Genomic DNA, 12678 nt, shown 5'->3' with positions numbered 1-12678 from the left:
CCGGCCTCTTGCATCCGGGGCCCGGCGCCGGCCGGGCAAGCGGGCGGGGGGGGAGGGAAGGAGGCGGCGGCGGCGGCGGGGGGGAGAAGCGAGCTCCTCCGGGTCACACGGGGACCAGGCCCGCCCCTGTGCCGCTGCCGGGAGCCGCTAGAGGGGGCTCGGCGACCCCCGGTCAGGGCGCGGGCCCGTGATGAGGGGACTTCCGCGGGGCTGCGGGGGCGACGCGAGGAGCTGCGGCTCCGCACGGAGGTCAGGGGTCTCTGCCGGCCCCGCTGCGTGACAGGACGCCTCAGCCCCCCCACCGCGACGCTCCGGTGCGAGCCGTTTCCTTGGCCGCAGCCTTCCCGCCCGTCTCTGCTTTCCGGGCCGTATTTACCACTCTCCGATTTATTCCTCCAGTTAATGTTTTACCGCTCGGCGCGCAGAGAGCGGCCGCAAGCGCTGGTCCAGCCCCCGGCACCACCTCCAGGGAGGCGGGCGGGCCCCGCCGGCCGGCCGGGACGAAGGCCGAGACCCCGACATGTGGCGGGGCGGGTTCCCCCCCGGGGCCGCTGCCCCCCGCGCTCCGCCGCCCGCCATCGAGTTCCCTGAGGAGAGCCCGGAGCCGCGCTTCGATGGTAAGCGAGGCCCGTGGGGCCCGCCGGCATCTGCGGCGGGCAGGGAGGGCCCCTCTTCCCCGGGTGCAGGGTGGGGCGGAGGGCAGGGCCGCCGCCGGCCTTCCCTGCTTCCCCGTGGCCTGGGGGCAGCGGCAGCCGCGGGGCTGAGGCGAGAGCGGGCAGGCCCTGAGCAGGGTGCAGCCTGCCCTGCGGGGGGCCCCCCGCACCCAGGGCCAGCCTCGGCCTCTCCGGTCGGCTTCTTTTCATATGCACTTATAAAAAGTACGTATAATTAGGTTCTAGTTAGTGCCTTAAGCTTCTTGCTTAGTGGCAGCTCGTGTGGTGCCTCTCGGTGAGCCAGGGTTTGTGTTGAAGCTGCGGGGGTTCGCCTGTGGGTCTGATGTTTTGGTGCATAGGCCGGTGCCGAGACCTCAGTCCCTTCGTCTGACTGTCCCTTTCCAGAATCCGATGTGCCGGCGGAGCTGCGGGTTGCAAACGGGTCTCAAAAGTTTGTGAATTTCACTTCAACCATCCAAAACCAGCTGCTGCTTGTGTCCCTGCTGGAGCATCTCTGCCACATGTACACGCACAACCCTGTTCATTCCAGGTGTTTGTTCCGAAGTTAGTATGAGTAGTTCTTTCCTGTCGCTTAAACTGCCTGACTGCAGTATATACCGGGTTTTCTGTGCAGAATTACAGTGTAATATCAATACAAGGTCTCATCCCATTGGGACAAGAATAATTCTGAGAAGAGAGTGAATATCTTGAATCGGTTTAATTGGGAATGAGGACCTGACTTATTTTTGAAAACAGTAGCAGAATGTTGTTGATGCAAGGATCAGACAGTTCTGTTCCAGCTAAATCATGTAACTTGCATCATGAGAAGGTAGCAGGCTAAATTATCTAAAAACACAGAAGAGGAATTTCATAAAAGTACTGATCAACAGCAGCTATAGCATAGTATGTGCTAAATCTTTCAAAATTTGTGCTGCTGAAATCTGAGTAAATTCCTTTGTAGGTCCTTTATTTTCTAATACAATCTTATAGAATTCAGGGACGTTGTATTTTTAGAGGTTTTATTTCTCTTGACGTCTGTCTCCTTGGTATGTAATTTATCTGAGGTATTTTGTTCATTTACGTACATACTTAATGCGTTTGAGAGACAATCTCCAAGGTTTTTCTCTTCATTATGCATGATTCTAGAAAATAAAATTTAATATACTGCTTGTACTTAAAATTGAAGCCATGTATAGCATCCAGTAATAACAGTGCAGACAACTGGCATATTTTTGTTCTTAAAGTCTGCTGTTGATGTTTGGCCCTGGGTCTTACTATTGTATCTGTGAAAACAAAAAGTATCAGGGAAAAAATCCCAACTAAATTTCCTCCTTTTGGGAGAGGAACAAAAAAAACCCACCAAAATACCAACCAACCTGGGCATCTTCCAGAGTATGTAGCTGCTTGACTTCCTGATGTACTTCTCTGGAAAATTATATTCCTCCATTAGTATAATTTGAACCAATTTCCCAAGTGGAATAAGCATGATGAATAAAAGAAAAATATTGCAGTAGTAATCATATCTGCTTTGTGGTTTTGGCTGTTATATTCATGTTGGCCAGGGTGGGTTTTTCCCACTTTTCTGGTCTGTGTAATGGTGTCCATGAGACTTGTGTAGCACAAATTCATTATAGGTTCACATTCAATACATTTTGTCTCCTTTAAAAGACAAAGTAATAGGCTGATTTTTAAACGACTGGTACCAAAAAAAACCACCCTATGAGCAAGTTTGTTTAAGACCTTGGAACTCTTGAAAACTCTTAAGTATGTTTTTGTAGCAGCTTTGCAGTTGCACCCATCTCCAGGATGTTAGGTTTTTGTTTGCCAGTGTTTTACCCCAGCTGAGAAAGATGTGGTGCTTTGGGGGGTGTGGAAGGGAGTAACTTCATACTTTACTGTGAGTATGTGCACAAAGGTGAGAGTTTATTTCTGAACTAGAAAATCTTGACATTACCACTTTTTATTATAAACGTGTCCTCGTAATTGTGAACGTGTCCTGAATATCTCTTTTCACTGATCAAAATTAGTACAAGGGTAGCCAGTCAGTGGATGTTTGGGTGGATATTTGTATCATTCATCTGCTGAGATAAGGAAGAAGAGGAGATGCAGTTGAGACCATGAAGGGCATGACAAACTGTGTTATGGAAAGGGATTCCCACAGAGCAGCTCCAGTTTGGATTTAATTAGTTTTTATTGCTAAGAGTATGAGAAGCAGCATTAGACTATGAGTTGTTCAGCTTTTCAGATGTGCTACCTTTCAAATAAAGTTGCTCATTAAAGAAAGCAACAACTGTTTACATCGTCATACTGGCAGGCTTTAGTGACTGTGACCTCTCTCTGTTCCTTTGTGCAGTACTTCGTCAGGCTTTCACAAGAACAGGGTTGCTCTCCCCTTTTGCCTTCTGTGATGAATTTAGTACTGTAAGACTGCAGCATAATAGAGCCATTGCTGAACTCATGAAAGCAGCTAATCGACAAATACTTGATGGGGTAAGCTTTGTTAAATGTCTTTGGCAACCTTTGCATGAAGGAATTAACACATCATTGCATTCAAACAAGGTTTTGTTTGGGTTTTTTTTTTAATACTGGATTGTGGGTTTTATTTTAATAATGCTATAAAATGGTACCTCTATTCTGCCTTAGCTGCTTGGGTTGGCATATTCTGCTTCTATAGGTGCAAACCAAAGATTTTGAAACCAGAAATATTTTGTTTTTTATTAAATAATATTCTTTTTCAGTTAAAAAAATCTTTATAAACACAGACAAGGTGTTTTAAATATTGCTACAGCTTTTTTTGACAATGGACAGACATCCATTTTCAGTTTTCAACTGTTGATTATGTTAACACCCTCATTTTTATGCAGAGGTCTTAATTTGTACACTGCTTAGTGTGCTCCAGGCTGAATCAGACCAGTTTGCTTTTTGCTTGGACTAAGCTAGTTAATTTTGTCTTAAGCACATTTTAGAGCCCTCATTTTTATCCTGTTTGCTAGCAGAGCTCTAAAAGAGCAGTAATCATCCCAGCAGAGACATGTTGGTAGATTACTGGTGGGATAATGCTACTTGCATTTGTTGAAGCTCTCTGCAGAACGAGTGGCTATCAGTAACCTCTTTTTCTTCTAAGAGTGTAGTTGTAGTTTCCATTTTGATGAAGCTGTCCATGCTGTTGGCATGGTAGGCTTGTTGTTCTGGGTGGCATGTTTTTATGTTGGATTTTGTTGTTTCACAGGAACCTGATCATGGAGATTCTCATGCAATTTGGTATGTATTCAAAGCATTTAGAAATATTAAACTCCCTCCCTAAAATTCTGTCCTCCATTCTGAATTAATTAATACTACATTTCATACTTTGGCTCTGAAACAAACAAAAAAATGAGTACTTCTCCAAACTCTCAAAATAATCTGGTGAAAATTCTCTCTTCAGTACAATTCTCATGGTTAGTGCCACCATTCAGGAAACAAGATTTATCAGCCATAAACTTAAATAATCTTAACACTACTGTTAACACGGGATGTGGATTTGTAGCACATATGCATACTGTTTCAGTCTGCTGATTTTCAGTATTTATTATGGTCATGTCAAAGGATTTTCTTTTCATGACAGCACTTAGACGTTGTGTACACCTGTAGCCTCTGTAATACCTTACTTGTCAGTTGTAATTCAGTTTAATGCAGACTTAACTTTTTTGATTAGGGAGAAAGAAGTTCTCTTTGAAGCGCAGACTTCACGATACTTGAATGAGTTTGATGAAGTTGCAAGGCTAGGAAAAGGAGGCTATGGTCAAGTATACAAGGTATTCTTTACCTTTCATTTATATCTGATCAGTTTGTATTTGGTTTTTCTTTGAATTTAGAGTTACTGTTTTGGCTGACTCATTTATTTTTCTAATGGAAAACAAAAATACTCATTTTCCAATGAGTAGGTGCAAACCTGCACATGTGTGGGGTACTGGCATTTTATTTCAGAAGATGCTTGGTAGTGGTTTCTGTACGTCTAAGCAGATGATGTTTTACTTTGTATATTCTGACCCTTTTAAGGTGAATGAAAACTTCTTATTTCTCATGTGATATATTGACTTAAAACAGCCACAGGAACTGTTTAGTCTGCATACCCCAATATTCCAGCTGGGGCTGCTGGAAAAAAAAATAGCCTTAATGTGAATGTAAATTGTCCAACACAATGTCAGATTGTATGAACTACTTACAGTGTATGGCCAGCCTAAGGTTCCCCATGTGTTATGTGCCATATGACAGCTGTGGTGTCACAGACTTACTGAGAACCTGTTTAAGCAGTTATCAGGACCTATCAGCATTTTTTAGCTGCAGAGCTATGTATTTCACAAAAATTAGATGTTTGCAGTCCTGAAGAAGGCAAAAGTAGAGCACCCTTATCTTAGACAGCAGGGGCTGAATCCCAGTTTCATTCTCTGTTATGGGTGACAGGTTATTTGAATTGAGTGCAGAAATTAAATTTTTAGAAAATAGTTGGTTTAAAAGGATTTAATAATTCATTGTTTTAAACACCTTAACATCTAATTTTGTCCTGTTGCAATTGTTTTCAGGTCAGAAACAAGCTAGATGGCCAGTTCTATGCTATTAAAAAAATTAACATTAAAAAGGCTACAAGGAGAGATTGCATGAAGGTATTCTTTTTACTATTTCATCTCTGGTTTAGCTTCCTCTTTCCTCTTATCTGATTCTGATTTAATTTAGTAATGCAGTTGGTATTTCCCAAAACATCAAAAATGTTAAGAATGTTTTTATGCATTCTGAGTTTCTAAAGATTTGACTCTTTAAGTATTTACTAGAAAAAAAAAAAAGAAAAGGAGAGGTGTTTAAGTCCATTAAAAGGAACATGTTGTTAGCTCAAATGTGACCACTCCTGCAACTGTGAAAATCAAAATTTGTTTTAAAGCTTCCAGTTTTTCTCTATTACTGTAATAATTTTATCTCTTCTTTCTTGGTTAGAAACCAGGGTTTTTTTTTGTTCTCTTTTGGGTTCACTAAGCACTCAGAATAAAGGACAATCATACTTTCCTTTTTGGGTCTTTTTAGGTGCTACGAGAAGTTAAAGTGCTGGCTGGGCTGCAGCACCCTAATATTGTAGGCTATCACACTGCTTGGATGGAACAAGTTCAAACGGTACGCCCAAAAGGCAAGTGCAGAATATTGTGTAACTCTTGCTTACATCCTGCTTGTGAGCTCTATACTCTTATTTGCAGGAGAATATTACTTCTCTGATAAAATAGCTGTTTTTTCCCCCTCTTTAAAACAACCAGAAAAAAAGCAAACTGCAGGTGACCACCAGGACTTCCATGTCCCTTTGTGCGTTTCAGTCTCCCACCTGATAACTTCTCTGTTCCTTGGTGATGAGCTTGGAATGTGGAAGTATTAACTTAATTTCTAGGAATATATGAGGAAGATCTTTAAGTTGTGTGAACTTCAGTGAAATGCAGTGAAAACCTTTTAATTTAAAAAGTAGTGAGTCGACAAAAGAGTGAATACTGGGGATGAGCCACCTCCCAATATCCCCAGATATTGGGGGAAAAGTGAGGAATAGGGGGGGAAAACCCACAAATTTGCTACAATGTTTTGAAATCATAGTTGTATATCTACAGGTCATGAAATTAAATTCAGTAAGATACTGTAGCTTAAATGTTAATTTATAGAAAATATATGCATGTTTTGTTTTGTAAAATACTGTATTTATCCTTTCATCCAACAGATAAAAGAATAATGGAGTTGCAGCCATTATCTTTGGAGCCAGAGAGTAGCAAGTAAGTATTATAAATCTCAATGGTAACATTTATTTGACTTTAACGTAAGGCTTTTAAAAAGAAACATTAAAACAGTACAGAATTTGGACTAGGTTCCATAAGTACATTTTTCTTCCAAATTATAACCAAAAAATGGCTTAATTATCCTTGTCAATGTTTCTGGTTGCATAAGCTAAAGAATATTCTTGCATTCTTCTGCCTTTTTTGGATCTCATTGTTTCTGAGTGCCTGAATGTAGTACTGGGCTTCAAGTTTACTTCAAAAGTTTTGTGCCAATCAGCAACATTGATTTGTGCTGTGGGGTCTTGTTAGACTGATGGGCCTCCAGTTTCTCAGCAGTGTTGATTAGCTCTTTCAATAAGGAGATGGAGTCCTGTGAGAAATGCAGTGTTAACTTCAGAAGTGTAAAAGAATCAAGATGCATCGTAGTTGTGTCCTTTGCTGCAGCCAAGGACTGCATGTATTTGAGCTGCCTGGCTCAGAAATCCCTGCTGGGGGAAGGTGTTACAAAAGCTGGATCCTACACAGCCAAGTGTGGAATCCTAAAGTATTATATGGGGAAGCAGCTGAGCTCTTATTTTGGAATGCAGTTTGCAATTGAAAAAAACCAAAAGTACTCAGAGTGGTGGATCACAAATAGATGGTATAAAACTGTGTACATATTTTGACTTCTCTCCCTTTATTATTTCCAGCAATCACTGTCACATTCAGAGTGTGGAAAGTGGGAGTTCAATTATCTTTGCTGACCTTACTTCACAAGAAAAGAAGTCCTGTGACAGTACCAGTCTTAGAAATCTGGGTAGTGAATCAGCGCAGAATATGGATATAAGGAATGATTTTACAGACAGCAGTAGTAAAGAGTGTATGAAACCAAATAAATGTGAGTTATCCAAAGAATTACAAGAAGACTCTGTAAGTAGTGATAGCAGTAAATCAAATTATGTGAAAAATCATTCAACACGGGGACCTCATTCTAGCCTGGATCAAGATGCTAGCACTGGAAGTAAGTCCTGCACTGGAAGTAAGTCCTGCACTGAAGAATGCTCCAAGAATGATGTAGCTCTCTGTGGAGAGTTTGAGGTAAATACAGTTCTCTTTAGATAGACTTAACAGCTGTCTAGTTTAATGACAGTTGTAAAGTGGAGCTTGGTAGACAAAGGAATGATTTATAATTATAGATTTTAAAAAAATTACTCAATTAGAGCCAAAAATACAGACAATTTTTACTTAAGTGGGTAACACTATTACAAGGAAGTTGACCAAGAAGCTGCTAAAAGTTAGTAATTTTGGGTCCTTTCAAAGTACCTACACGAATAAGAAATACTGCTTCTGCATGAAAAACCCCAAACCATCAAACTTGACAATCTTCAGCATTCAGCAATGATGGCTAATTCAGATTATTGATGAAAGTGCCTGGGTAAGTAGCATCGAGGTATGTAGTGTGCGGTGAAGGGTTCAGTGAAGGGTTACATGTGAAAGAGAGGGAAGCAGGTGTGGGCAGGGAATCACCACTCAGCCTGTGCTTCTAGAGCTTTGCTGACACTGATCCCACTGACTAGTTTTGTACAACAGCCAGCTTGGGAATACCTCAAACTTTTGCTATCCTGTGGATTTCCATCTTGCAAGAAATTCAAGATTTTAAGTGTTTGCTTGAGTTATCTGGGTTATCAAATGAACTAGAACATTACCAGAAACTGAGTATGAAGTTACATATTCATGTTAATAAATCATAAAATTCCATATAAAGAAGTTGATTTTTTTTTGCTATTTTATATTCATTTACCCTATGTTCTTGAGCCAAAATTAACCTCTGTTCAGTATGTCTAGAAGCTTTTAAACTGAAACTTGAATATTAAGATACATAGCTGGCTGTTTTGTTAGTTTCATCATGTAACAATTTTTAAAAATTGAGGAACAAGAAAAAACTGCCCCAAACCAGATCATGTTGTTGCACCTGCTTCTTGAAAGCAGTAGGTGAGTAATACTGTGTTTTGTGTAATTTTGGTATATTTTTTTAAATTTAATAAACAAATTTTGGATTTATTAGCTTTAGATAAAGTAACTAAGGAAACACTGTTCATGTTACAGTGGCAAAATCATGGGCCATTCTTTTTCTGTCAGGTGGAGTATCGTTTGATGCTTCATATACAAATGCAGCTGTGTGAAATATCCTTGTGGGATTGGATTGTTGGCCGTAATAAAAGATGCAACGAGAGAACAGAGGAAATGTCCAGTAAGATTCATCACTGTCTTAAAAATTTACTTATCCATTATAAAGTGTTTCCTTTTCCCTAATTGGAAGTCCACTTGTCTGATTTGGTGTTTTACTTCAGCAGCTTCTAATACTGATCTTCATTAGATTCTTTATTCACTTAATAAAGTAGCAGCCAGTATTGAATCTTTGCGTGATAGATGTTGGTAAAAGAGATTTAAGTTCGTGAGTTTTTGACAGCTCTTCAAAAAAGAATCAATGTGTGCCTCAGGCATAGTTGTTAACTGGAGAGCTCTGTCCCTGGACAATATTACTTATTCAGAATAGGGTTTTTTATTGACAGAAACTACTTTTTCATAGTAAGACATTTAAATAATTTAAATTTTGCTTTCGTAGTAGTCTCACTGCAACAAAATAGAGCTTTTCACAGGCTAATTTATCTGCTGTGGAAAACATAAATACATCTTTTTTTCCAGACATACTAAAAATATCCTGAAAAGCTTTAAAGTTTGTACTTAAGAATCAGAACTCCTGACAAGCTAATTTGTCACTGATGTAAAAAATCTAACATACTTTGCTTGAGTGGCCAGAGGAGTTCTCATGCCCTGATACAAGCTGTCTTCAATAATTGTTGACATTTGGAAGAACAAGTCTAATGCTCTTAAAGCATTAGAGATGTGTTCTTTTATCTAGGGAGGCTGTATTAAAAAAGCATATGCTTAACATGAACTGTATGATTGTGTAATCTGAGTTTTAATCACTATTAGGATAAATCTGTTGTTCTTTTCCTGGAGTCATGCTTACGTACTGTCAGTTGACTCCCACTAATCCTTCCTGTACTGTTAAGTCTTTTAGCTTTCATAAGCCAGAAGATGAGGTTTCTGGTCAGGGAATTACTAGGGTATTTGACCTGGCAAAACCCTATTTTTACACATATTCACAGATGACAGGAGAGGAGAAACAGAAATTCAAGCAGGAGTAAATGATAACTGTTCAAAGTGGCAATGGACATTTTAGATCTGGGTCGTTAGAACAGGAAGACAATGTAGTTAAATAAAATAATAATGTGGGAAATGGTAAAAACAATTAGATGATAAGTTTATTTAGGACAGCTACAGCCAGAAGAGATCTGGGAATTTCAGAGGATGGCACAATGGCAGAAAGATTAGGATCCAAAAAGGAAGGGTGCAAATCAATACAGAAAACATGTCATTATGTAAATTAGCATGATTTTATCTGGAATTGTATTTTTTGTTATAATTCAGCACTTACATGGAATTAAAGACTTCGTTAAATTCATAATCAAATAACTGATGGGGTTTGGAGGAGTCTTTTTGGGCAGACATGTTAATGTCCCCTGAACTTTCCTTTTTGGAATTTTCAGGTTAGTAACTTCATGCTGTTTCAAAGCTATTATCTTAGGAGAAGCATTGAAAATTCAATTTTTAAACTATACTCATTCTGGTAAAAAAATTCTGCTACGTCATAAATAAATAGAATTCAACAGGACACCATAAACTTAAAGAACTCAGTAAAATTAGCGGAAATAATTTAGATGTTAAATTTTTTTAAGGTCCATACCATCTTGTGGATGTCAGCTGGACAATTAAGATCTTTCAAGAGTTATTAGAAGGAGTGTGCTATATCCACAGCATGGGAGTGATGCATCGAGACATTAAAGTAAGTTCATTGAATTATTACTTGAGGTTGAAGAAAACAAAGATGTCTTATGGGAGAATGAAAACAACTTCCTAGTTAAATTTGAAAGTCCCTGGGCTCTGAAGAATTTAGATATGTTACATATGAAAAAATGATATTTAGTCCTCTTTCCTGCTGTCAGTTGGTCTGATTTGCTGTCCATTCTTGACTGTTCCTGTTAACATTACTGTTCAGCAAATTTCCTATTTTCTGCTGGGGAAAAAAAAAAAGTAATTTATCTTTCCACTAAATCTTTGTTTTTTCTGTTTTGCTTTTCTTTATTTTTCTAGATCCTTCACGTGTGGCATTTCTGCCCAAGTGGTGTTGCTAACACATAGTTTCATATCAGCTCTGACTTATTTTTTCTCTGATCTCACTAATTAAATTATTAAATAATTACTATTTTACAGCTGTGAAACACTGGATTTCATAGACTTTGAAACAGCTCAAATGTCATAATTCTTGTGTGTGTGTGTGTGTATATATATTTGATTTTATACTGTCTTGTTTTGTAGCCCAGAAATATCTTTCTACATGGATCAGATCATCATGTAAAAATAGGAGACTTTGGGTTAGCCTGCAAAGACCTCCTTTTTGATGATGCAGACCAGTGGTTTAAGACAGAAAGGACAAAAAGTAAGAGAAAAAAAGTTTAATGGGTTTCAATGTATAAGTTTCTGATATTAAAACCATTAAATATTACATTATTAAGTAAAATGCTAAAAATGTAACACTAGCTGAGTAAGTCTCAATTGCCTCTTTCAAGGTCAGAGACACACCACAGGAGTGGGGACTTGCCTCTATGCTTCACCAGAACAATTGCAGGGATCTCACTATGATTTCAAGGTAGGGAGTAGGTTTTTTTTCTGTTAACACATGATGATAAGATAGTAGGAAAACAAGCCTTTTAGTGGGTAAATAGATAATATTTGGTAAATACATAAATATTTCTTCTACTGTTACTTTTAGTGTTTTTGTTGAAACATGAATTTCAAGTTTGCTTTCTGGTTTGCTACTTAATGCAAAAATTATTTGTGTTTCTAAGATTATCTTGAGGAATATATATAGATTAGAATTTGTGTTCCATTAGTATTGTCATGGTATTTTTCATATCCTGATGAAACTGTCACAGAACTTTTCCATGTAATGAATTTTTAATGAGTAAAAGAAATGTAGTAAGTTACTAAAAACAGCAGTTACCCAGAACTTTGTCTTCACCCCATTACCAGTCAGACATGTACAGCATGGGTGTCATCCTGCTAGAACTCTTCCAGCCCTTTGGAACAGAAATGGAAAGAACAGAAGTTCTCATGCATTTAAGGAAAGGCCAGATTCCTCACTCTTTCTCCAAAAAATGGCCTGTCCAAGCCAAGTACATTAAACTCCTCACCAGTCAGAGATCTACGGAAAGACCAACTGCTGCTCAGCTTCGTGAGAGTGAACTGTTTCATACCACAGAACATGTAAGTTATGCCAATAATCTCAACCTTTACAGCATAAAGAAATATAAAAACAAAATCCCCAGTCCCTTTAAGTTTTCCTGCCTATGTTTTGTTTTTAACTTAAGAGGATCGTGTGATTGAGACTTTTTTGTTATTATTACAGTGTCTAAGGCACTGCATTAATGTTTCTGGTGTATTTGCAATGAGATAAATGATCATTAAGTATAGGTAACTTTATGAAGATTGGAGAGTTGATTTACATACATCTGGAAGTATTTATAGGCTAGGAAAGCTTTCAAAACTTTTCCTCAGCTCTGCAGAATCTTTCATTTTCCCTTTCCTTGCCACACTGAAGTTGTACTAGCAAATATGCAAAATAGCTGTGGTGCTATAGAATGTGTCTGTAGTGGATTGTGAACACAATTTGAATAGGTTAATAAGGCTTTATCCTGGCCCATCTGTAAATAAACTCTCATTTTCAGGTTATTTCTAACCTACAACAGAAGGTAAGACAGCAAGAGGAAGAAATAGAAAAACTGAGAGAGAGAGTAAGACTGCTTTCTGGAGAACAAGGTGAATGTATGAGACTAGGTTCTCCTGTTTAAGTACAGGAAGAACTAACTTCTATTGTATGTTAAGTTATATAAAATGTTTTTTTGGGTTTTTTTACATAAAATATTTTAATGCATTTTGATTTTCCTGTCTGTTCTTTAAAGGCCTTAATCTTTTTGTCTTAGTTCAGAGGTCCCCAGTCAACAGAAAGGATTCATGTTGCATTTAAACTGTACTGAGACTAACTTGTATAAGGAAGCATTTGGGTTACAGGGGAAAACATAAGGAAAAATTAGAAGTGCAGCTTGTGTTTATAAGGTATCTGAAGCAGTCCTGTGTAATCA

General features: G+C 38.8%; 1 protein-coding gene across 1 annotated transcript; it reads left to right on the top strand.

Moving 5' to 3' along the window:
• The first annotated feature begins 162 nt into the window (after positions 1-162).
• Positions 163-12470, top strand: EIF2AK1 (eukaryotic translation initiation factor 2 alpha kinase 1). The gene is made up of 16 exons (XM_051632341.1): positions 163-314; positions 400-617; positions 1059-1217; positions 3007-3143; positions 3883-3914; positions 4348-4447; positions 5216-5296; positions 5709-5808; positions 6379-6430; positions 7123-7510; positions 8552-8663; positions 10216-10322; positions 10856-10976; positions 11107-11186; positions 11570-11803; positions 12265-12470. Exons 2-16 carry the CDS (start codon positions 521-523, stop codon positions 12385-12387), a joined length of 1923 nt encoding a protein of 640 aa, XP_051488301.1. The 5' UTR covers positions 163-314; positions 400-520; the 3' UTR covers positions 12388-12470.
• The last annotated feature ends 208 nt before the right edge of the window (positions 12471-12678 follow it).

The sequence above is a fragment of the Apus apus genome, chromosome 14 (genome assembly GCF_020740795.1).
Source record: "Apus apus isolate bApuApu2 chromosome 14, bApuApu2.pri.cur, whole genome shotgun sequence".
NCBI classification, from domain to species: Eukaryota; Metazoa; Chordata; class Aves; order Apodiformes; family Apodidae; genus Apus; species Apus apus.
Note: the sequence above shows the minus strand (reverse complement) of the source record. Positions and strands in the feature narration are given on the sequence as shown.

What these genes read in the sequence shown, in the direction of transcription:
- EIF2AK1 (XM_051632341.1), top strand. Translation starts at nt 521, where the DNA reads ATGTGGCGGGGCGGGTTCCCCCCCGGGGCCGCTGCCCCCCGCGCTCCG. An exon ending in TTGGAGCCAGAGAGTAGCAA is followed by an intron (nt 6,431 to 7,122) that starts GTAAGTATTATA and finishes TATTATTTCCAG; the next exon opens with CAATCACTGTCACATTCAGA. An exon ending in TAAGACAGAAAGGACAAAAA is followed by an intron (nt 10,977 to 11,106) that starts GTAAGAGAAAAA and finishes GCCTCTTTCAAG; the next exon opens with GTCAGAGACACACCACAGGA.